This window comes from Primulina huaijiensis, chromosome 11, assembly GCF_012295235.1.
Source record: "Primulina huaijiensis isolate GDHJ02 chromosome 11, ASM1229523v2, whole genome shotgun sequence".
NCBI classification, from domain to species: Eukaryota; Viridiplantae; Streptophyta; class Magnoliopsida; order Lamiales; family Gesneriaceae; genus Primulina; species Primulina huaijiensis.
The window spans coordinates 19,547,328-19,569,438 of NC_133316.1; the positions used below are offsets into that span (position 1 = coordinate 19,547,328).

Genomic DNA, 22,111 nt, shown 5'->3' on the forward strand with positions numbered 1-22,111 from the left:
TGTTTACGGCTGTTTATTCCTGATCACATTTATTTTCTTAAAGCAGGGGTCGAACGTGTCTCCAGTAAGCGTTTAGTGCACATATCTGAAGCATTATCTTGTGTACTATTTTTTAGTACCTCAACCTTCCCCAACTCTAGTATTTCTGTGAAATGTAGCCTAATATATATGTGCTTAGAACTTTCTTGGAACACTTGATGTTTAGTCAAGTGAACAACATTTTGGCTATCACAATAGATTACAACATTGTTTTACCGCCTCTGTGATTGTTATGCATTCAGCTTCTGTGGTAGATAATGCTACCACTAGTTGTAGTATTGATATCTAGCTGATGGCAGTGTCAAACATTATAAACATGTATTCGATGAATTATTTTCTTGTATTTATGTTTCTTGCAAAGTCTAAATCTGCATAGCTTATCACTTTTTCATCTTTTGTGGTATCAAAACAAAGTCCTAAGTCCAGGGGTTCCTTTTACATATCTCAAAATTCATTTCATGGATTGCCAATGTTCTTTTCCTGGAGTTGCCATGAATCTGCTCAGTAAGCTAATAGAATAAATCAAATCAGGTATAGTGAAAATCATGCCATACATGATGCTACCAACTGCACTTGCCAATATTATTGAGTGGTATGCTCTTTCTGTAACTTTTAATTGTGTGTAACGAGAGGACTAAGTTGAGAAAAAATACATAAATGAAGGGTTAAATCGAGACAAATGAAACATCGGTGATTGAATCGAAAACTGTGATAAAATGAGGGGCTAAAGAGAAATTATCCCATATTTAGATTAAAAAAAATAATCCGGGAAAAATGTATGAATACTTTTTCATAAACGTGGGGCTACCTTCCGGTGTATGTCAAAGTACAGGGGTTGAATAAGAATTTTATGAGTCAAGTATTCTGATTTTCAAGTGTAACAATTATACGGATCAGTGCGATGTGCATACCTTGAGGCGAAGATGCAGTGGTACGTCGTCGCTTCGATTCTTACGATTCTTACAAGTTCTCAGGTTTCTCCTCACTTCGAATCCACTACTCAAATTTTGAATCTTGATTCATTAGAGAGGTGTTTGTGTGAAAATATGTGATTGATTCTTTTAAATTTATGATATTTGGAGTAAAGGGTGTCGATTTTATATCATTTTGGTAGGGAATATTGACGACATTATCACAGAGTAATGGGGGATATAAATATGACTATGCCACTGTGCCATTTCTTGCTGAAGTTTTCAAGGTACTTTACTAATTTGTAAGATGTGGTTTTGTATAATAATTACATTATTTCACTCGAAACTAACATGTTTCCTTAATTATTTTTTAATCCTTTTTTCTTGGTTCCAGCTGAAATATAGTTGTTAAATCATGATCTTTGATAAATATGACCCCTTTTGTATCTTGTGGTAGCTTCGTTTTAACGTAGTTAGGATTAAAGCTTCGGTTTTTTTCAAACTCAGATAGAACTAATGTACTATTTTGTTGAAAAAGATGAGCCATTATATTCAAACAAGAATCTTAGATGAAGAATCAGATACCTTTCAATAAAATAATAGAACTAAGAGGCAGTGTTTCATGTATAGTTATTTTGGACGATGCGTTTTTTATTGATGTAAACTTGCATCAACTTCTTTTGCTACTAAAAAGCCTTAATTGAATTGCAGCTTATTGTATCTAGTGTATTACTGTGGAGGGAATGCCAGAGGTCACCTCCTCCTAAAATGACAACAGAATGGAAGAGTGTCCGATTATACCCCATCCCATCAATTATATACCTGATTCACAATAATGTTCAGTTTGCTACATTGACTTATGTTGATACCTCCACATATCAGATAATGGGGAATTTAAAGATTGTGACTACCGGAATTCTATTCAGGTGATGCATAATTTCATTTTCATTCATTATAATAGTTCATGCAGAATTCTTTACTCGGGACTTAATGAACCTGATACATGTTTTTTTTTCTATTTGAGAAGAATTATGAAATGTTTTTCTATTTTTTGTTCTAGGCTGTTTTTGAAGAGGAAGCTCTCTAATTTGCAGTGGATGGCGATTGGCCTATTGGCTATCGGAACGACCACAAGTCAGGTGCTGCAGAGATCTTTTCAATAACTCTTTTGATTTTATATATTGTGGTACTATGTCAGTTATTTATGTATGAAAAAAATAACGGGTGCACGATTTGTTGGTAATTCTTTCTGAGGCACATTTCTACGCTCTCTTAAGATGGGCCGTAGACATGAAATTCTTCGTTTTAGTATGCATAGAAATATCAATATATAAGTGGCTTAAAATCAATAAGATTCTAGTAAACCATTTATGTTACACTCTTGGTAAAGTTTTCAGTTTAAAATATTAATATTTGAACATGTTAATACCCATTTTATGTTGATGCAGGTAAAGAGCTGTGGAGAAGCTTCTTGTGACTCGCTCTTTTCGTCACCGATTCAGGGCTATATGTTGGGCCTATTATCTGCTTGCCTTTCAGCATTGGCTGGTGTCTATACAGAATTTTTGATGAAGAAGAACAACGATAGCTTATACTGGCAAAATATTCAACTATATACGTGAGTCATTTTTTGTAATCTCACTCCCTCACCTCTGTCCTTTCTTATATTACTTGACTACAGCTGTAAATTTGTGATACCTTGCGAACATGTAATTCTTATCCATGCGCTTGTTTAGAATATTGTTAGGGATTAATAATGGCCACATTTATCCCACATGGCCATCCATATGTCATACCAGTCGAAAAGTAGCACCCTGTTGCATGTTGAAAGATTTTAACTATGCAGTTAACATCAGCTATTGTTTTTAGGGGCAAAACACTCAATTTTATATGTGTGAATATATGTGCACCAGTGAACATATCATGAGGAGGAACTAGAATGTTATTTGTTTAGGCTAGCTATTAGATTAGCATGATTAACTTGGATTAAGCACTGTGATGATTATGGCTTTACTTTCAGATTTGGTGCGATATTCAACGTGGCACGGCTCGTCTTGGATGATTTCAGAAGTGGATTTGAGAAAGGACCTTGGTGGCAACGACTTTTCAATGGATACAACATCACAACTTGGTTGGTGGTTTTAAATCTGGGTTCCACTGGGCTGTTAGTTTCGTGGTTAATGAAGTATGCAGACAATATCGTGAAGGTGAGGTATCTTACACTTTTTAACTAATTTCTCTTTGTTGAATTCTAACCTTCAGTGTCCGCTTACTATAATGTGTATATGCATCTTTGCTTGAACGTGGAAGTTTGAACAAGAAAAGTATTCCCAAAAAAGCAGATTATATTAAACGTGTGTGTCTGTGTGAGAACCCGTCAATGTTACCAACAAAATTTTTCCATGTATAGTACAAATATCGTCAAACCTGTGCTCCTAGAAATGAAATCATGTTCAATTTCTTAAACGACCATGATCTTGTTGAGCTATAATTTTTACACGTAGTTAAGGGAATGAAACTTAAATATACACCAGTACTTCACTGCCCTTAAGCATAACTAGTTCTAGCTTCCCCTGTAAGTGTTTTTCTACGTTTCTTGGGCCCAAAACGTTAAACACCTTTGAACCAAGCCAAAGATATGATCCAAGTACTTGCAAGGCATTTGTGCTGACATTATGTAACTTGCTTTGTTGGTCAATGCGTGTTTTTGTCATGTAAAGTTCCTAATTTCTTAACCTTTCTATGGTTATGCTGTAATAAATCCTCAATAACTAATCTTATTAACTATTCTATTTCATTTATTTTGAAGTCCTATTTTTTCTTTTAATTTCAACAGGTGTATTCTACGTCAATGGCCATGCTGCTAACTATGGTACTATCTGTGTTCCTTTTCAACTTCAAGCCAACAATTCAGGTGACTTTATTGTATCTCTTGCAAAACATGGAAACATTGTTTTCTATTTTAGCTGATTCTCCCCCTTTGATATGTCCCTTGTTTTTCTGTGTGGTGTGTAATTTCATCATGCACGTGCAGCTATATCTGGGAATTATAATTTGCATGATGTCATTGCACATGTATTTCGCTCCTCCGAACATGCTCGTTGATTTGCCTTTGACGACAAAACCACCACCTCGAAGTCTACTCGAAGTTTCTGTTGACCGTTCTACGGATTCCTGAACAACTTTGGTACGTCGTACTTTTCTGTAGTTGAAATTTTTTGAGATGTATGATCACAAGCATCGAAAGGCCCACAAATTCTATCATTTTGTCAGAACATAATACGAGTGAAACTTACTGTGTAAAATACTCTGTTAAGTTGAAATCAGAGTACTTCTTCAATAGTTTCCTTTTTTATATTTTTTTATTTGTTGTGATTCTTTTTGGCAACAAAGTGTGCTATGTAATATGCAAACCGTGTCATTTTTTGGCAATTTATCAAAGTGTGCTATATTAAATATGTTTCATTGTGCATAGCATAGTCACGCAAAGCCTTTGCTCTATATAATTTCTTACTTGTTTTTTTTCTGCTTCCTCAAGTTAATCCTTGCCAGATCAGATAGTCATAGTAATTGCGAGCGGCACAGAACAAATGTAGTTTCACATTGATCTTAACAGTTCGGTTATTTATGTTAGATAACTTATTCATCAGACGAGAACGTCCATTCAGGGAAAATCGCAGTCTTTTACTGGCAATCGCAGTCACCACTGATGATACTGGCACACCTGCCGACAGCTTGGCCCTGGACTTGATCTTCATTTTGAAATACAATTTACACATCCATATGTGCTGCATTATTGATGGCTTTTACCCAGAATTGTGTGGTTGTTCATTGTTTAACTCAATTATTCAGACAAATATATGTCAAGTCCAATGATCAGATAATTTGGATTCTTGTACTGCTTGCTGGATAAATTTGTGGACTACATAGTAATGGGAACAAGTAACTTAGCTAGTTGAGACTGTATTAGACCTTTCAGCCATTAAATATATGTTCTATATATGATATTGATCAAAGGGATTTCTTGGTGAATTTGAAGTTACACGTTGAGCATAGAATAATTTCGTGCGTGTGAACAAATTATCATTTTAACATTTATGTACAATACAAATCTTTAACCAAAAAAAGAAGGAAAAAAATCTTGAACAATTAAATTAAAAAAAAATTTCAACCCCTCCCACGTAACACATCTAAATGTATAGTCAAGTTGTCATTTGCAGACCGTTCGAGTTTTCCTATTGTTCTTGATTCTACTGGAGCCGCAGCCACCTGTTTCCGATGATGTCTGTTATTATAGAATTGAATGGAAGAATAAATACCTGCGAACGCAACGACGAATTCGAATGCAAATTTGGTTGCATTAACAAGAAAACTCGAGACCCCATTCACAATTTTCTCATCAGCTTTGTCCTCCGTTATTTCCCCTTCGAAATTACAATTTTCAAGAAATGTGATCAGCTCTTCGAGAACCTCGAGCTTCCTCTCCCTCTCCGAGCATCGGTTTATTATGTCTGTCAGATGTATTCTACTTTCTTCCAGACGGGACAGAGCTTCATCTCTTTGTCTCTTTTCGCTTGACTTTCGTGCCTGAATTTGAATCAAGAAGAATGAAAGCTAGTTCTAGAAATCTCTTCAGTTGATTCAGAATGAACAATTTGCTACATCAAATATAAAAAAAGACAAAAGAACAGCTTTTGAAGGAGAAGGAACATTTCAAGTTCGATCTAGCTAGCTAATCTCTGGATTTCCAATATGATACAAAGATAATTAGAAGCATCCATACCACAAAAAAAAAAAAAAAAAAAAAAGAAAANGCAAATAAATAGCTTAATTCGTCACCTGTAAAGAGACGAGAATAGTATGAAAATCGTGGATACAATCCCTGATAGCAATCATATGCTGCTTCTCCCTCTCATCCAAGGTGTTGTTTGCCACCACGCAATACCGTCCATGATTCGAGCAATGGCAGCAGAAACTAAACCCATCTTCATCAATAATCTCGCTGATTTTGCCAAACAAATCCCTACTTCTATCCGTCAGGATTTGCAGGTCATTGCTGCTCATGACAACCTCCATTGTATTCTATGTAAGAACCAATCTCTTATCCCATCAATCATTTTATTTTATATTGAAGTTTTATCATTCTGGTTCATATATTATTACTTTAGGATTATTTTTTTCCATCAAAAATATTATTTTTCAGGTTTTCTCACGACCATTTACTTCTTTATCAGGGACGTCTTGATCCCCGGCCTTTTCTTTTTTCAAAAGAAAATTTGGAACCAAGAACTTCTCCTTTTTCCTTTCATGTGGTTTTACTTCAAAGCCACGTTTTGTTTGCAAGCGATTTGTTTGCAAGTGATCATTCATTGCTTTGCAAACTTAGCTGTGTTTCATGCCCCACTTTACACTATTGTGACTTTGTCTCCGAATAAATACAATATTATATATTTGTCACACTACTGAGGGATGGACACACGGGATCGAGGGGGGTGATAGTTCATTTTTCAAAAATATTTTATTTATAATATTTGTAGGGTTAGTTATATCCCCCTCCATTTCTATTGAATCTTCATCTTCTTTATTTTGCTTCTTTTGTTGCAAATCATCAGTTGGTAATCTTTACTGCTTGCTGTTCAATTTTATTTTATTTTAAAAAAAAAATCGAAACAAGTCGATCCGATCTATTAGGTGATTTAATTTTTTGAAAAAAAATATATATCATCCACCTAGAAGTGTCAAAATAGATTATACTCGTATCTATATTTATGTCTTTTTAAAATTTAAGGACAAGTCGCTGTTGAGGTCCATTATTTTCGAGTAAATGATAATGATGGTAGTGTGCTGTTCACGTGATTTTATAAATCTTGGCCATCAAATTTGGTGAATCTCCTCTGATTTTTAGAGGCCCAATTCTTTGTTGGTGAATATATATCAAGTACAACCGCAAACCATAGCTGTACCTGATACAGAGTCCAAAAAATATTTATTTATCTATTTAGGAAAATAAAACGATTATACTTACGAATTCAGTTACAAAAGACTTGTAATCCCCAGGTGAAATGTGATGAGTTTATATAGAGCCAGCTAAATACAATGCTCATCCATGCAAAATAAATGTTATAAATGAATATTTTATCGCACACAGCAGAAAAATGTGATCACAAGCTTCAGAAGCATGTCATCCATTACGTTTTTTTAACAGTCAGATGATGGATCCTACGTGCATATCTTCAGCACCATGGCCACGAAGCATCTGTCCAAGTGCAGCAACGGATGTTCTCTGTTATAGACACTTGATCGATTGTTGGCCCCCCCAGTTCTCGAACAGTGCTTGTTTGGTTACCTCCATATGCCTGACGAAACCGTATAGTTTTATCCCGCAACAATGCTTCTTCCTTGTTCGCCGGATTTCGCTGCTTTGGATGTTGAATCAAGGAAACCTTTTTTCCACCAAAGTTTAAGAGCCTAGAACACCACATGAAGTGAAATACCACATCAATTTGAAACAATAAAATGAGTAGCCCAAGATATATATTCTGTCCAAAATATTAAAAAAAAACACAAGCATCCCTCTCAAAAATAATTTTTTTCTCATTCTGTGGCTGCTTGGGCAACATATTGCTATCATCGAGTTAAATATCAATTTTAAACCGAAGATAATTACTAATGAAGCTTACATGCCAATATATCCATAATGCAACTTTATGGGGCATCAGCCAGAAAAAACCCTGTATTATCCCCGGAGATAGAGGGGATCACTCTCTTGGCGGTCAACGAAGCAGTGAAGTAGTTGCCAAGCTTGGGGTGATGTACTGAAATTGCTACATGCAAATTGTCCCCGGGGTCATTTGTTTTCATACTCCAGTTCCCAAGCATATCCTGTTGTAGTTACCAGTAACATGTACACAAGATGAAATATGTAACAAAGAAACTACACAATACTCAAAGATTCAGCATGGATTCAGGCAAGTAATCGCTGGTTAAGAAAATAAATCAACCACCAACCATGAAAGGGCTGACATGAAGAGATTTTGCCACTAAGTCCGAGCTCGGATTGAACAAAAATTATACTCTTTCACCCCATGGTGTATTAGTAACCTGATGCAATACAATATCATGTCAGAAACTATCTAATTCCAGAGAAACAATTAGAAGACACAGGCACCCTTCATTTTTCTTTGGAGTGGACTAATATTTTATTTTATTTTTATTTTTTTTGGGTGTGTGTGCACACTCGCGCGACTCACCTCGGCAATGCATTTCCTCAGAGTCTTCTTGGAGGCTTCGAAATCGTAACAATAGTACAAACTCAATGGGTTTTGTTCATATCCCACGCTAGGAGGTATTGTCAACAGAAAACTGTTAGAAAAATTGCTAACAACAATAGCGTAGAAACGAACTTGTAGAGATAAAGCAATAACCGAAACAAGTGTGATGTTTACAGTATGACTATCGTATAAAAGAAAGCAAAACCAAACCGAGGCCTGTAGCATGTACAGTTTCCTTAAAACAGATTCGTCCTCTCCTGTATGTGCTTCGAGGATCGTCTTGGAAGTCTGTTTCCCAGGATACAACGGAACAACCAGCAGTGACTTAGCACGAGACACTACTACGGCGAATTGAAAACGTACCTTTACTTTATCACCGAGATTTAACGGAGGCCAAATGGAAAGCTAACAATATGAAATGCAAGAGAATGCTTGAAAGAGAAAAGATTTTCATGTTCTTGAAATGAGAAAATGAGCCCTACTATTTATAAGCTGCAAAATGCACACCAAGAGTCATGCAAGATTAATTAACTCAATTAATCTTCCCATTAACTCAAGTATATGAAGAGTCAAAACTCTTCAATTAACTCAAGAATGTGGAGAGTCAAAAGACACTCCCACATTCATGAGACATAATTTTTATTCAATCTTTAAATTTACTTTAAATTTCCAACAAAAACTGGGGAATCCATTAAATCATCAGTCCAATTCAACTTCAACCAGTAACACAAACTAAATGCCTATTCAAGAAAAGTAAGTAGATTAATAATAAAGATGATCTAGATTTATTCAGTCCAATCAGAAGTTCAATATACCCCATAGTAGAGTATCATCACACCACACCCAACAGTACATTTCAATAAAATCAGTCTGACTTCAAGCCAATGGACTTCGCTTTTTAGTTGCCAATGGCGTCAAGCAAATTCATCTATGGTCAATCCCCACTTAACCACTTGAAAATTAGCAAATGTCTATATTCAATACAAATTTAAATCAAGTGAAACACGATTTCACAACAATTTCATTGTAAAAGAATGTTTTTTTTTTCATATGCAATGAGCAGTTTATATAGATGATGAATAAATTAGATCGCTGCCAATCTACGTAATAAGGGGAGGAAGTGGAAACTCACACTGGTCCGTTGGTGTTGGCGACACGGCGGGCTTCATCAGCGGAAAGATGGTTGGTCGGCGCGTGGAAGGCACCATCGAGGTCAAAGAGAGCATAGCGAACCGGGTAGCGGAAAGAGTGGTGGACAGGCCGGTGGCGCTCGTGCCAGACTGTGCCTTGGTAGAGGATGACATTGAGAGGATCTGCGGTGACGCGTGGGTTGGAAACGCGGCGGAGAAGATAGCGGAAGGGGAGGAGCAGTGAAAGGGTAAGAGAGGTGAAAGTGGTGGAGAGAATGGAAATCAGCAGGCGAAGCAGCTCCATTCTTGGTTTTCCACTATCCTTGGTGCGTAAAAAATATATTTTTCAAAATATGCATGCTATTTTTATTATAATCATCATTTTTAAATAATCGTCATTATTTTACTGTAAAAAAATCATTTTTTGAATAATCATCATTTGAACACTTGACAAAAGAAAATGTAGGCTTTATATAGGTAGAAAAACGCAGCACCACACAATTCAAACTGTGAATCTTCCTTTGTCCTTAAAAAAAACAAATTCACCTGAGTTGAGCTTGTAAAGAAAAAGTATCCTTTTGGCCTCGCTCCTTTGCGTAAAATTTGCGGAGCAATCTCTCTATGAAAATCTGTAAGTAATTTCTTGCTTTTTTATGTTTTTTTCTTTTTCTAAAGAGTTTAATACCTGAAAGATAGAAAACTTTCCATTTTGGGGATGTGGGTTTGTAGAATTTTGTTCCTGCATAAAACCCTGTGAATGATTCAGTCTTGTGACATTATGATCTTGGTTTGGACATTATTGACTAATTTTGGATAATTGTTGTGAAATGAACGTAGAATTGAACATGAAAAATCTAACTGTTTTTTGTTGGTTAGATTTTGTATTTTACGTATTGAAGAGGATAATCAGTGGTTTTTGTTCCAAGGGAGAATAAAGAATTAGTGTATTGTCTTTTAAGCATATTTTTAAGTTGAATTGGGTAATATTTCTTTTCTAGGATTATTTGTGATGAGTACTTTGAGGGGGATAGAAAATAAATTGCTGCAATGATTTTATGTTTCAAGGATCTGTTTGCAGGAGAATAATCACTCGTTATTTCTTGGATTCCAGAAATTTTTTCTCGATGGCGACTGTGATCATGCAAGGGATTGGATTGGCAAGTGTTTTTTCGTCTGCCAATTGCAAAATCCTTCATCCGGGTTCCCGCAGAACTCTCCCAGGTTTTTATTTTCTTGATTTTTTTGTTCGAACTGAATTTGTTAGTTATGTTAAAGATTTCTTTTTCCCCCTTGAATTACATTTGTAATAATTTGATGCCAAAGCTGGTTCCATATTTGGCATAGTAGAATTTAATAAGGTGTTTCTTTTTTCAAAGTATTTTAAATTTATTCATTTCTATATGTGATTGCTTTTCGTTATGTCTCATAATGAGCGTAACTAGCTGCACTAAACAAGTTACATTTTATGTTCTATAAGCTTGCTCTTTGTTCTGTCTACGAATCAAATTTTCCAGAGAGGAGAGTTGGCTTCTTTGTCATTAGATCTGATGGAAGTTTGCCCTCTGTCTTAAATGGAGACAAGAATAGAAGGGGAGGGCTAACAACTAATGCGGTTGCAGTAATTTTCGCTTCTTTCTCCTTGTGTGGAACGCTCTCATCCGCTTGTTTGATTTCTCTTATTGTATATTTTACTTCTCTATGTTGTAGACAAAGCAAGAAAAGGCAACGACTTCTACTGCTTCCAATCCCGGGTATGCTTCAACAATTTATCTATTGTAAACTTTTCTGGCTTAAAATTTGAATGCTCATTTTTACTTTTTCCTCTTCTCGACATTGGTCTTAACTCGTAGCGTGCTTTCTGTCTGCTAATAATTTGATCTAGAATATTGTCATTTGGATTGATTTACCGGGTCATTGATTTTACTGTCATTCTGTAGTAACAATCTTACCTCAAAAAGTAGAAAAACCCAAGAGTGTTTATAATACCAGCAAGGTGGAACTCTCACTCTGTCGAATGTTAGTGTTGTCATATTACATACTTTAAACCAAACAAACAACGTGGTGAATCCTCTAGGTTTTTACTGTAATTTGTCTCCGATTGTTGTAGAAGTTGGTGAAAAAGGATAATTTCTTAATCGTATTTGGTATTTTAGTGACTAATAATAATTTTTATCTGCCTTAATTCCGGTTGAGTTTACATGATCGCTTAATGGGATAATTTTTTATTCCCAGCCATGAAGTTTTGCTTTTCGAAGCTCTTCGTGAAGGCCTTGAAGAAGAAATGGACAGAGATCCAAATGTTTGTGTAATGGGAGAAGATGTTGGCCACTATGGAGGTTCATACAAGGTGACGAAGGGCTTGGCGACTAAGTATGGAGATCTCAGGGTTCTCGACACTCCCATTGCTGAAAACTCATTTACTGGCATGGCTATCGGAGCTGCCATGACCGGCCTACGCCCCATTGTCGAGGGAATGAACATGGGCTTTCTCCTTCTTGCTTTCAATCAAATCTCCAATAACTGTGGCATGCTCCATTACACATCTGGTGGTCAGTTCAAGATACCAGTTGTCATCCGAGGACCTGGTGGAGTTGGTAAACAGCTTGGAGCAGAGCACTCTCAGCGTCTCGAATCATATTTCCAATCAATTCCTGGGATTCAAATGGTTGCTTGCTCAACACCCTACAATGCCAAGGGTTTGATGAAAGCTGCTATTAGAAGTGATAATCCGGTGATTCTCTTTGAGCATGTTTTGCTCTACAATATCAAAGAGAGGATCCCGGATGAAGAATACATATTGAATCTTGAAGAAGCCGAGATGGTTAGAAAGGGGGAGCACGCTACAATTCTAACCTACTCTAGAATGAGGTATCATGTCATGCAGGCTGCCAAAACTCTGGTGAACAAAGGATATGACCCTGAGGTTATCGATATCAGATCATTGAAACCCTTTGATCTTCACACCATCGGGAATTCTGTGAAGAAAACTCATCGTGTGCTGATCGTGGAGGAGTGTATGAGAACCGGTGGCATTGGCGCGAGCTTGACAGCATCGATAAACGAAAATTTCCATGACTATCTGGATGCTCCAATCCTGTGTTTGTCGTCACAGGATGTGCCGACTCCATACGCAGGTGTGTTAGAGGAGTGGACTGTGGTTCAACCAGCACAGATTGTTGCTGCATTCGAGCAGCTTTGCCAGTAGCAAACAGTGCCGTTTCCTCATACTTTCCAGTAACTTCAACACCTCGCCTACAAAACTTGTTTGATTAATGGAGAAATTTGAGATGTGTGATTTTAGAATATTTAAATTTTCTTTTCTTTTCCTTTCTTTTTTTCCGGAAAAAAGTATTAGATATTATTTCATTTTCAAACAACAAAATGGGATTTTATTTTGTGTATAAATAATTAAGTTGGATGAATCAAACGTCTTATCATTCCAAATAATACAAATAAAATAAAGTAGTATTTAAATGTGAAATAGTGCAATATGTCTCACTTTTTCTCGAACAATCACATGACTATCTTAAAGCCAATCAAGCTTCTCTGGCACGGCTTCTTTTATTTTATAGATATATATATCAATTATAATACCAATAATTTTACAAAATATCCTTAAACCCCCCCCCCCCATCTCTTGTCATTTTACACGATTGAAAATTTCGTCTTATATTATACAAAATGTTCAGGCAAAGCAAGAGAAATGAAATGGTTCAAAATTTGCATCATTAATAAATTTCGTGAAAGTAAAATCATTAATGATTTGTGTTATGAGACATCATCGAATATTAATTGAGTAGTTATGTTATGATACATATTTAAAGTATGTAATTAAATATGATTCATATTTAAAGTAAAAAATAATTAATATTTTTTTTTATATTTTTTGATGATAAAATTGATCCATGAAAGAAGTTTTTGTTATATTAATTATGATTCTATAAGATTTTTTCCCAAAAATAATAATAAATGTGTGCTTTTCGGCGTCCAGAGACCTAGTGAAAGCCGACAAATCGACATAGATTGTATGTTACAGACCAGAGTGAGGTACGATAACCGTACACAAGTTCGCACTTCACGTATCAATTAATGTTTTTGCTCAGTCTAGACCCGTCGCCTTACGAAACTATAAGATAATTTAAAATTAGATTACGTATAAACACACACATATATATATATGGTTGTGATAGATCGAATCCGTCATGGAGGAAGTTCTTCTAACGAATATTTTTTTCCTATTCTACAAGATTTGAACTCGAGATTTCGCAGCTTCATTATTTAAAATTTTGATAGTAAGCCTATTTACGATGAAGCTAAGATATTTGAATTAATTTTGGATTTGTCATTTGTAGAACAAAATCAGGATTCTGGTGAGCTATAAAACGAGATCCAAGAAATTTGAAAAAATTAATACCTTTAATATGAAATGTTTTCTATTAAAGAGGCAAACATTCATTCTTCTTGGCTCGGACAAACACTGTCTATTAGTAAATGTTTGATTATTCATACCACAAATTAATTAAGGATATTAGGTGTCATTAACTTACCCACAGAATCACTACATGCAATTTACAAGATTTTTTTCCGAGAAAATACCAATGCTACCAAAATTATTATGTACCATTGTCATCAGAAGAATTATTCCGTAGCCTACCAAAGATTCAAATTTGAGAGCCTAAGTCGCCAATCCGAAAGGTCCGAATCCCATTTGCCATTTTAAGTCGCCAAGATTTGGTCTTCAAAAAATTCGTTAACATCCCATGTTAAAGACTCGAAATCACATCCCATGTCGTCAATCGCAGCCACGTCTATATTTTGGTCCGGCGGGGTGATTTCGTCGTAGATCAATGGAAGAGGAGACCGGAAATCAAAATAATCCTTCAAAAAACATTGATCCAAAGGTAAACATTCATCAACCAAGAAATCCTTGTTATCTAGGAAGACCGGTTCGAACAAAGTTGCTCCAATTTTTTTGAACTCGGACCGAACCACGGATGCGTTAGACCGAACCGGAGCTTTGTTGTTATTGCTAAACCTTAAAACAGAGGTGGGTGAGCAGAGATTCTCACAAGACTCCTCTTTGCCTGAGTCATAGCCGGAGACCGATGTCAAAACGGCATCCGCGGCCGGATACGTCGACGGAGACACCCTAACCGGCGGCTTTATGAAATTTGTCTGAGCATCCGGGCCGCGTATCTGAATTGCAGCCCTGTCGTAAACTAGCGCCGCCTCCTCCGCCGTGTCGTATGTCCCGAGCCAAACCCTGGTCCTCCTCGTTGGATCACGTATTTCAGCCGCCCATTTCCCCCATGGGCGCTGCCTGACGCCACGAAACTTCTTCCCCGGCGCTCCCACCACCCTCTGCTCCGCAGCTGGCCTCTTTTTCTTTCTCGCATCCGAAAGACTCTTTTCTTCCGTAGTTCTCTTGCTGAACTTACTCCTTGTCTCCATTCTAACCTCACTCACATGCTTCCTCACTCGCCGAAAATTCTCCATCTCACATTCATCACCTGAAGAATCAGTAGCATCACAATCAGTGACAGAAATCGTCACTAAACGCGGCGTGTTTGAGCTGAAACTCCTTTTACATGCCTTTTTACACGGCAGGGGAGGAAGCAGCACGGTGGTGGTGGTCTTGTGGACCGAAAACTTGACGGGTTTCGAGTCTTTCGAATCCATTCATCAAAATTTTCAGAGTAGTAAATGGTAAATATTAACGAGAGGAGGGAAAATCAGAGTGAGTTACAGTATAAAACAGGATCATAGGAGAGAAAAAGTGGAGCAACTGATGGCAAATTATTGAGAATAGAAGGTGTGCAAGTGAGTGAAGAAGGAGAAAATGTGCTTTGAGAATCCATTTAAGTAGGTGGAGACCCCATAAACCTTGGGATCAAATTTTATTAACCAAAAAGTAGACAAATTTAAAATGATTTATTAATATGGGATTTTCTTTATTTATTGTCTGCGCTATTGAATTAAAAATTACAACAAAAAATGAAAATTATGTATAATTATTATATAGATATAAATGGACACTCTTATATTGAAAATAACTTTGATATAATTCAACTTCCAATTAAGGGTAACTTTTATTTAAATATATATATATGCCACCATAATTATTGCAACGAAATTCCAACCGGAAGCAGATCCATGTAACACGGGAGATCCCAAGCGACTCGCCGCATCCAACACGCACCGACTCATTGGACGTGAATTACGAGGAAGTACAACTTCTGAACTTGGCCTTCAAGAAAAGAGAAACTCTTGACACCTCGTCACCCACAAAATGCGTTGAATAAAAAAAAGAGTCCTTTTCTAAAATAAATAAAAAAAACGATATATATTGAAAGAATAATTCAACCTGCATCCAAAACGAACTGATTGTTTTCGCCTCAAGATACGTAGACCATCACTTGGGTCGTTTCAAATTGGATAACGTTTTACCTTAAAGCTCGAAAGTTGGTTCGTCAGATTTTATTAAGATTGATTACTGTACGACGTACGTATTAAAACATTATTATCAACATATTTAAAATAAATTCTCACGTAAAAATTAATATATTTTCATAGATCTAGAATATCGTTTCTCATGAGAGTTTCAACTTTCGCTTCAAATAATATTCATATGTATTTTTAAATGATTGGTGTCATTTTTCCTTCCGCGATGTCTATTTTTTTGAAGTTCAAGTTATTAGATCATATCGACTATGAATCAGCAAAATAAAAACAGTTAATTCGAGCTACAACTTTAGGAGCACAATTATTAATTGAAAGTTTTATATATATATATATAGCCAATTTATAATTATATTTTAAAAAGTTGTAATTAAATATTGAATTATTTAATTAAAAGGAACGATCATCCTCCACTTAAAATTATGCTATCTGGCATTGCAAAGGGGGTCGTAGTACTGCGATGGGCCATGAATCATAAAGATTCATGACTAGGATCGTATCCATTGTTGTTGAATGGTGGTGGCTCTAAAGTTGAATACAAACAAGCAAAAACATTATTACTTGCCACCAAGTTTCCCCATAGTACAAATTTCCAAATTTGACAGCAAAAGTTACCCAGATCAAAAAGTTGCTTCTGATACACCTTTCAAGGTTTTTGTCGCAACAAAACTTAAACAAATTATTCAAAACGGAAACTAAAGAGTCAACAATCACACATATGATAGTAAAATATCCAAATTTTATTTCAAGAAAGAACAATTCTTCGATTTTTTTTTAAAAAAGAGATGAGATCAAAATTTACATGTTTTGTTTGTTTTCAAAGTTTGCATGAACAGGTTCATTTAGAGACATTCCAATTTTAAGAAACTGACGCAACAACTGCCAAATTCAGTAAATATTTCATGTGCATTTCAGAATTTAGAGTGCCTTCTGTCACTGGTAATGTGGCTATAAGATGCTCAATCTTATGCAAACCCACGTTGGGTGGTACATCATCAATTCTGAGATTACGGACTGTTCCATAATAGGATGGATTATTATCCCATCAACATATTCGAGACACAAATTATATACAACCATGTAATAGATTCATGGTTACGATTTTTTTTTACTGAGGTATTCATTCCAGTGCAGATCTACCTATTATCCACACAGGATGCTTAGTAGGTGTCCCTTGATAGAACTGATGATCTTCACGTCAGTATATTTGATCCATGAAGAAATTTAAAGACAGTGGAGAACATATTCATGGTTTGATTCTTATCCATAAAGGTACTCATTCTGGTGCAAATATACACTCAGACCTCGCAACAGTACTTGCGAACATCCCATCAATGTATTTGATAGGTAACATAAATACAATCCACTCCATATAACAGATTCGTAGTTAGTTTGTTTCCTAGATCAGAAACTGTGAAGTAAACTTATTTATAAAATTAAAAACAGTAGATTATAGATGATAGAAGTTACTCAACGTTACAGATCAAACATAGTCAATAGAACGTGCCCAGTCTTTTCCAACAATCATTCCACATAAACAATTCAAGACACCATTGCATCAGTTCCAGGATTTCTTCAACTATAAGATCGTAGAGCACATGCACATTTTATAATGGCGACAAATAATACTAACCCATAGCATATTTCTGAGTCCAGCTCCTTGCTGTTTGCTCGTACTTGGCTTTGTCAGTCTTATACATATGAGCAATTTCTGGCACCAGAGGGTCATCGGGGTTTGGATCCGTCAAAAGGGAACATATTGAGAGCAGTACCTAGAAACCACACTGATTAATCGTCGAGGAACAGATAGGACTTTAATTTCAAGGAACAGATAAAACATGTTGCAAGAGCTTAATAATATAAGTTGATAAGCTGCACCAAATTGAGCTCATAGCTTATTCCCTCGAACCCTTCACTCTAACCTTTTCGAATATCTAATTTCATAAGAGTTGCACGTGTTTTTCCTCCTCATGGTTAAGAGACTTAGTAAAGTCCTTGAGAATTTTCATTTTCATTAATTTCAAGTCAATGCTCAGGGCCTCAGGCAGCAAGGAACAAAGAGACCTCCAAAAGGGATGCACATGTTTTTCCTCCTCACGGTAAAGAGACTCCGTGCAAAATCCTCAAGCATTTTATTTTTTTTCATCATTTTTGTTCAATCCAAGCTCGGATTTAGTGGCAAAATCTCTACATATCAGCCCTTTCAAGGTTGGTGGTGGTTAATTTATTTTCTTAAACAACGATTGTATGCCTGAGTCCACACTGAATGTTCTGAGTATCGAGTAATTTTTTTCTGTTAATATATTTTATCTTCTGTATATATACACATGCCAATGCTTACCAATCTCCATGAAACAAAAAAATAGGTCCACAAGTAACACAGCTACCATGAAAATTGAAGGTGGGTCTTCAAACGCAACTGTAGGGTCCAAAAGCGGCCACCAAAAAAATGGGTTAAGTCTTCTTTGACAATAGCAGAATTCACATGTAGCCAGCTAGAAAACCAGGTGGGCCTTCATTGTAACATAGGAACTCAAAAGCAACCACCTCAAGTCCAAAAGAATGGTTTCTCCACTTTAGAATTTTCCAAAGGAAACAACAAACGGAAAGATGGGTATCCAGTAGCACAGGACACACCGATGGATGACAATTGTAAAATGCCGTGATTCCGAAGACAACAATGGCAGGAAAAACTAATGCAACAATACATTACCTACATGCTACTTTATATTAATATTGTACATGAGAATAAACTACTACCGTCAAGGTGTATGAATCAAGCTCGAGCTTGAGCTAGACTACAAAGGTACAATCTTGAACTCTAGTTCAAGCCGTTCGAGCTCTTAATAAAGAAGCTCGAGTTCAAAAAATTTGTTCATGAACGTGTTAGCGAGCTCATATCACGAGTTTGGCTAGTAAGCTTGAACTCAAGAACTTGTTAATGAACTTCATACGTAAAATTAATTACAGTATTTTTATCTAATAATAATATTATACTATTAATTAATTTTAAATTCATATAAATAATCTTTAAAATTTACATAAAGCTCATGAGCAAATAAAATTGGACGCTTAAGAAAACCTTAGCTTGATTGAGCTCCACACAAGATGGCTCGTCAGGCTTGCGAGCCAACCCAACTCATCTTACATCCCCAAATATGACTTTAGAAGTAGAGAAGAATGATGAGTTCTTGGAAGCTACTTACTGTGCTGACGAATTGATGGGGTAGGACTTGTAGAAGAGATGAATGGAAAGATTCAGTCTGAAGCACATTTTAAAGCATTTTTGGTCGTTAAGTTGAAGATTATAGATTGTGAGAAATTTGGGAACCATTGGAAAAAGGAAATTATCTACAGTAAAAGTGTTTCACCTCATTCCAAAACACAATTATGACAGCTAATTCACCTTTAATCTACTCAATCAAAGCCACCATTGGTTTCGAGATGTAAATGTGAACCTGACACAGATTAAATTACGAGAAAGCATACAAGCGATAACACGTGACAACCTTGGAAATTGTCAAGGCTGGGCTCCACTGCTCCTTCAAGATGTCAAGGCAAATGCTACCATTGCTGTTAATGTTTGGGTGAAAAACTTTAGTCCGGAATGCAACCTGCAAAAGTTTAATTACAAAAGCACACTACAATTTCAACAATGTTAAAGAGCTGAAAGAATTTGATTATAATAGTCTGCAAGAACCAAATTAACACGTACATAATAATATATACATGGAAAATAGAATTTGAAGTTTTTCGATTTTCTAATTAATTTATCGACACTTGTAGGGAAAATTGAAACTAAGTATCAAGTTTTTTCCACCAGATTCAGGTTGAAAATTGAAAGAAATCAGAAGTATTTTTTAAAAAAATAAGTGCTGGAATGATATCACTCATATACATAGAAGTCGCACAAATAAAACCTTAGTTTTTAAGAAACTTACTCAATAAAAGACTGCAAATAAATTACTCTGTGAAGTTGCATTCGAAAAGAAATTAAAACAAAATCATTTCGACAGAAATCACAATCACATATTATTAAGGACAAATGTGGCAGTATTGATATTTTTTTACAACGACGAGTCAGTAAATAAAGAGTCAAAATTCACAAATATTATATTATGAAAGGTCATACCTTTGGAGGCTTGAAAGGGTAATCAGGGGGAAAATGAATAGTGACTAAAAACACTCCGCCTGCATAGGGACTATCCTGTGGTCCCATTATTGTTGCTTGCCAGTGAAACATGTCCTCACCAACAGGTCCTGTTACAACAAAAGGTATATCACGTTTTCATTCGAAACAAGGAAAAAGGGTGGAAAAAGGGGATCAACTACCAATCGAGTAGAGTTCAAGTGTCAAAAGCAAGTCCAGCAGTACTGGTGTCATAGCAACATTTTTTATAATAAAAAACAAAATATTGCAAGAATAACTGTGGATACTTTCCGATTATGATTTAATTTCCTTTAAAATACCAATATAGTCGATGGAAGTGTTTGCACCATTCAGGGCAAAAAGGAGGCAGGTAAAAACTTTGCAATTGGTTTATATGGATAAAGGGTGTGTGAATAGAACGCAGTCCACTATAAATGTTTGAAGTTCTCAAGGTTTTTATGTGATAAAGATATGCAGACGTAAAACAATGCATATATACTTGCAATAGAATCTCTTTTACCCAATTAATTATGAGATTCAGTCTGTTGGCGAGAGAACAGAGTTTCTACAAATAAGTAAATGGATTGTAGACTTTTACCTAGGGGCACATAGCAAATACGGATGCTCAACTTTTGGTTACAAAATATATAATTCATAGTTTGTATATAACGTAAGAATAACTGTGCACAAATACTATCAATTCATGACAAACATCAAATATTTTATGGCTTAGCTCCAAGGCGCGGATCGTAAGAAGCCCCTAGCTGAATTTCAATAGTAGAAAATTCATTTTCACCTCAATTTGAGAGGCTTTATGGACCTATGATCATTTAGAGAACATACACCAACTTTAAAAATTAACACAAAACTCACAAAATGTATTATTATTAACATGTGCACCAAAAAATTTCCACAACCGAGATAACGTTTATCAGCAGCAATTGATTGTAACCATAAAATCGCTCAGTCGCTCAAATAAAATCGTTAATCAACAAGTTCATAAGCACAAACTACTACTTTTTTTCTTGATCGTATTCACTAACAAGCTGCAACGAGGACCAATAACACCCCCGCCTTGAACTTTACAGCCAAAGTCACATTCTTACTCGCTGAAACAATCGAACAACAAAATTATGCAGACTAGCAAAATAATGCTAATCTGCGCACCCATATGCCCAAAATAAATTACCATTATTCATGACTAGGCCAACATTTTACCTGCAAACAACAGTCTAAACAACAAACCACGGCTACCTACACTGAATAAACACCAATCTACACACGGATGAACAAAAATCGAACTAACCCAGATAAAAAAATATGCCAATAAAGTCAAAAAAACACAACTAAGAAACGAGATATAGACACATCCAGACACGCTTAAAAAAATACCAGTAACAAAAATGAAAAGGGTCAACGATTTACCAGCGCTGCAAGAAGTAGGAGGGTCTTTCTGCAAATCCTTGAGCTCCTTCAAGATCCGTTTCGAAGCCATCGACCCAAAAATCGTCCGATCTAATGTAAAATTTCACCAAGAAGAAAAGACCCCGTAAATGTAAAATGTCGATGACCAAACGATTTGTTTATTACAAATGAAATATAAGGAGATTATATACTTTATACTTATGAATACGTACTGATTAAAATAGAAAATGGGAGGCGATTACGCTTTAGCTTTTCCTTGGTTTTCTCCTTTCGCTGCAGCTGCTCTGCTGTTACTTGACGCAAATCGACGACTTAGGGCAGACTTTTATTTTATTTACCTTTTTCAATTTTAATAATTATTTTAAGAAATAATTAATGTTCTTGAATAAAACATAATTCAGATATTATTCTTCATGTTTCAAGGATCCTGATAACATTAATAATAACTAGCTACTTGGCACACGTAGTGCGTGTGTACAGTTTTTTTTATAATTATCAAGAGACTATAGTGAAATTTGACAAATTGTCGAGGGTCTAAAATGCTATGTGAATTGTTGTAATTAAAAAAAATAAAAACAAAAGTGTTTATTGAAGTTTAGAAAATTAAAAACAAATGTATAATATTGGTATCACATGAAGTTAAAATTAGAAGAATCAATTTACAATTTTTTTATGATTATTTATTCGACTGCTGCTACTATAGTAGTATGTTACAAAGAATTTTAA

General features: G+C 35.6%; 5 protein-coding genes and 1 pseudogene across 13 annotated transcripts; 2 read left to right on the forward strand and 4 right to left on the reverse strand.

The window, feature by feature from the left end:
• Positions 1–842: 842 nt before the first annotated feature.
• LOC140988964 (CMP-sialic acid transporter 1-like) lies at positions 843–4,875 on the forward strand. 4 transcript variants are annotated; one of them, XM_073458088.1, is made up of 9 exons: positions 843–1,013; positions 1,154–1,237; positions 1,662–1,876; positions 2,011–2,089; positions 2,399–2,568; positions 2,971–3,157; positions 3,787–3,864; positions 3,985–4,137; positions 4,619–4,875. In XM_073458088.1, the coding sequence occupies exons 1-8, from the start codon at positions 963–965 to the stop codon at positions 4,126–4,128; spliced, it is 1,008 nt and encodes a 335-aa protein (XP_073314189.1). In that variant the 5' UTR covers positions 843–962; the 3' UTR covers positions 4,129–4,137; positions 4,619–4,875. The 4 variants fall into 4 exon arrangements, with proteins under 4 accessions (XP_073314189.1, XP_073314187.1, XP_073314188.1 ...); XM_073458086.1 differs by having other exon boundaries at positions 844–1,013; positions 4,489–4,875; XM_073458087.1 differs by having other exon boundaries at positions 844–1,013; positions 4,585–4,875.
• On the reverse strand, positions 4,680–6,312 carry LOC140988967 (uncharacterized). 2 transcript variants are annotated; one of them, XM_073458092.1, is made up of 3 exons: positions 6,164–6,312; positions 5,790–6,020; positions 4,680–5,537 (listed from the first exon to the last, which is right to left on the reverse strand). In XM_073458092.1, the coding sequence occupies exons 1-3, from the start codon at positions 6,167–6,169 to the stop codon at positions 5,118–5,120; spliced, it is 657 nt and encodes a 218-aa protein (XP_073314193.1). In that variant the 5' UTR covers positions 6,170–6,312; the 3' UTR covers positions 4,680–5,117. The 2 variants fall into 2 exon arrangements, with proteins under 2 accessions (XP_073314193.1, XP_073314192.1); XM_073458091.1 differs by lacking the exon at positions 6,164–6,312 and having other exon boundaries at positions 5,790–6,155.
• Positions 6,313–7,066: 754 nt separating this feature from the next.
• LOC140988965 (uncharacterized) lies at positions 7,067–9,693 on the reverse strand (annotated as a pseudogene).
• Positions 9,694–9,846: 153 nt separating this feature from the next.
• LOC140988963 (pyruvate dehydrogenase E1 component subunit beta-like) lies at positions 9,847–12,656 on the forward strand. Of its 4 annotated transcripts, none has more exons than XM_073458084.1 (5): positions 9,847–9,982; positions 10,417–10,572; positions 10,866–10,969; positions 11,059–11,102; positions 11,584–12,656. In XM_073458084.1, exons 2-5 carry the CDS (start codon positions 10,476–10,478, stop codon positions 12,554–12,556), a joined length of 1,218 nt encoding a protein of 405 aa, XP_073314185.1. In that variant the 5' UTR covers positions 9,847–9,982; positions 10,417–10,475; the 3' UTR covers positions 12,557–12,656. The 4 variants fall into 4 exon arrangements, with proteins under 4 accessions (XP_073314185.1, XP_073314184.1, XP_073314183.1 ...); XM_073458083.1 differs by having other exon boundaries at positions 9,848–9,982; positions 10,430–10,572; XM_073458082.1 differs by having other exon boundaries at positions 9,848–9,982; positions 10,463–10,572.
• A 1,210-nt stretch (positions 12,657–13,866) lies between these two features.
• On the reverse strand, positions 13,867–15,335 carry LOC140988652 (ethylene-responsive transcription factor CRF5-like). The gene has a single exon (XM_073457690.1). It carries the CDS (start codon positions 15,028–15,030, stop codon positions 14,068–14,070), a length of 963 nt encoding a protein of 320 aa, XP_073313791.1. The 5' UTR covers positions 15,031–15,335; the 3' UTR covers positions 13,867–14,067.
• Positions 15,336–17,214: 1,879 nt separating this feature from the next.
• Positions 17,215–21,754, reverse strand: LOC140987729 (ubiquitin-conjugating enzyme E2 28-like). 2 transcript variants are annotated; one of them, XM_073456374.1, is made up of 5 exons: positions 21,598–21,754; positions 21,386–21,475; positions 19,943–20,070; positions 19,320–19,424; positions 17,215–17,582 (listed from the first exon to the last, which is right to left on the reverse strand). In XM_073456374.1, the coding sequence occupies exons 2-5, from the start codon at positions 21,453–21,455 to the stop codon at positions 17,439–17,441; spliced, it is 447 nt and encodes a 148-aa protein (XP_073312475.1). In that variant the 5' UTR covers positions 21,456–21,475; positions 21,598–21,754; the 3' UTR covers positions 17,215–17,438. The 2 variants fall into 2 exon arrangements, with proteins under 2 accessions (XP_073312475.1, XP_073312476.1); XM_073456375.1 differs by having other exon boundaries at positions 21,628–21,734.
• Positions 21,755–22,111: the final 357 nt, after the last annotated feature.

What these genes read in the sequence shown, in the direction of transcription:
- LOC140988964 (XM_073458088.1), top strand. Translation starts at nt 963, where the DNA reads ATGCAGTGGTACGTCGTCGCTTCGATTCTTACGATTCTTACAAGTTCT. An exon ending in CGATTCTTACAAGTTCTCAG is followed by an intron (nt 1,014 to 1,153) that starts GTTTCTCCTCAC and finishes TCATTTTGGTAG; the next exon opens with GGAATATTGACGACATTATC. An exon ending in ATGCAGACAATATCGTGAAG is followed by an intron (nt 3,158 to 3,786) that starts GTGAGGTATCTT and finishes TAATTTCAACAG; the next exon opens with GTGTATTCTACGTCAATGGC.
- LOC140988967 (XM_073458092.1), bottom strand. An exon ending in CTATTCTCGTCTCTTTACAG is followed by an intron (nt 5,538 to 5,789) that starts GTGACGAATTAA and finishes ATTCAAATTCAG; the next exon opens with GCACGAAAGTCAAGCGAAAA.
- LOC140988963 (XM_073458084.1), top strand. Translation starts at nt 10,476, where the DNA reads ATGGCGACTGTGATCATGCAAGGGATTGGATTGGCAAGTGTTTTTTCG. An exon ending in TTCCCGCAGAACTCTCCCAG is followed by an intron (nt 10,573 to 10,865) that starts GTTTTTATTTTC and finishes CAAATTTTCCAG; the next exon opens with AGAGGAGAGTTGGCTTCTTT. An exon ending in TCTACTGCTTCCAATCCCGG is followed by an intron (nt 11,103 to 11,583) that starts GTATGCTTCAAC and finishes TTTTATTCCCAG; the next exon opens with CCATGAAGTTTTGCTTTTCG.
- LOC140988652 (XM_073457690.1), bottom strand. Translation starts at nt 15,030, where the DNA reads ATGGATTCGAAAGACTCGAAACCCGTCAAGTTTTCGGTCCACAAGACC.
- LOC140987729 (XM_073456374.1), bottom strand. Translation starts at nt 21,455, where the DNA reads ATGGCTTCGAAACGGATCTTGAAGGAGCTCAAGGATTTGCAGAAAGAC. An exon ending in TCCTACTTCTTGCAGCGCTG is followed by an intron (nt 20,071 to 21,385) that starts GTAAATCGTTGA and finishes TTGTTGTAACAG; the next exon opens with GACCTGTTGGTGAGGACATG. An exon ending in CAGCCTTGACAATTTCCAAG is followed by an intron (nt 17,583 to 19,319) that starts GTTGTCACGTGT and finishes TGTGGTTTCTAG; the next exon opens with GTACTGCTCTCAATATGTTC.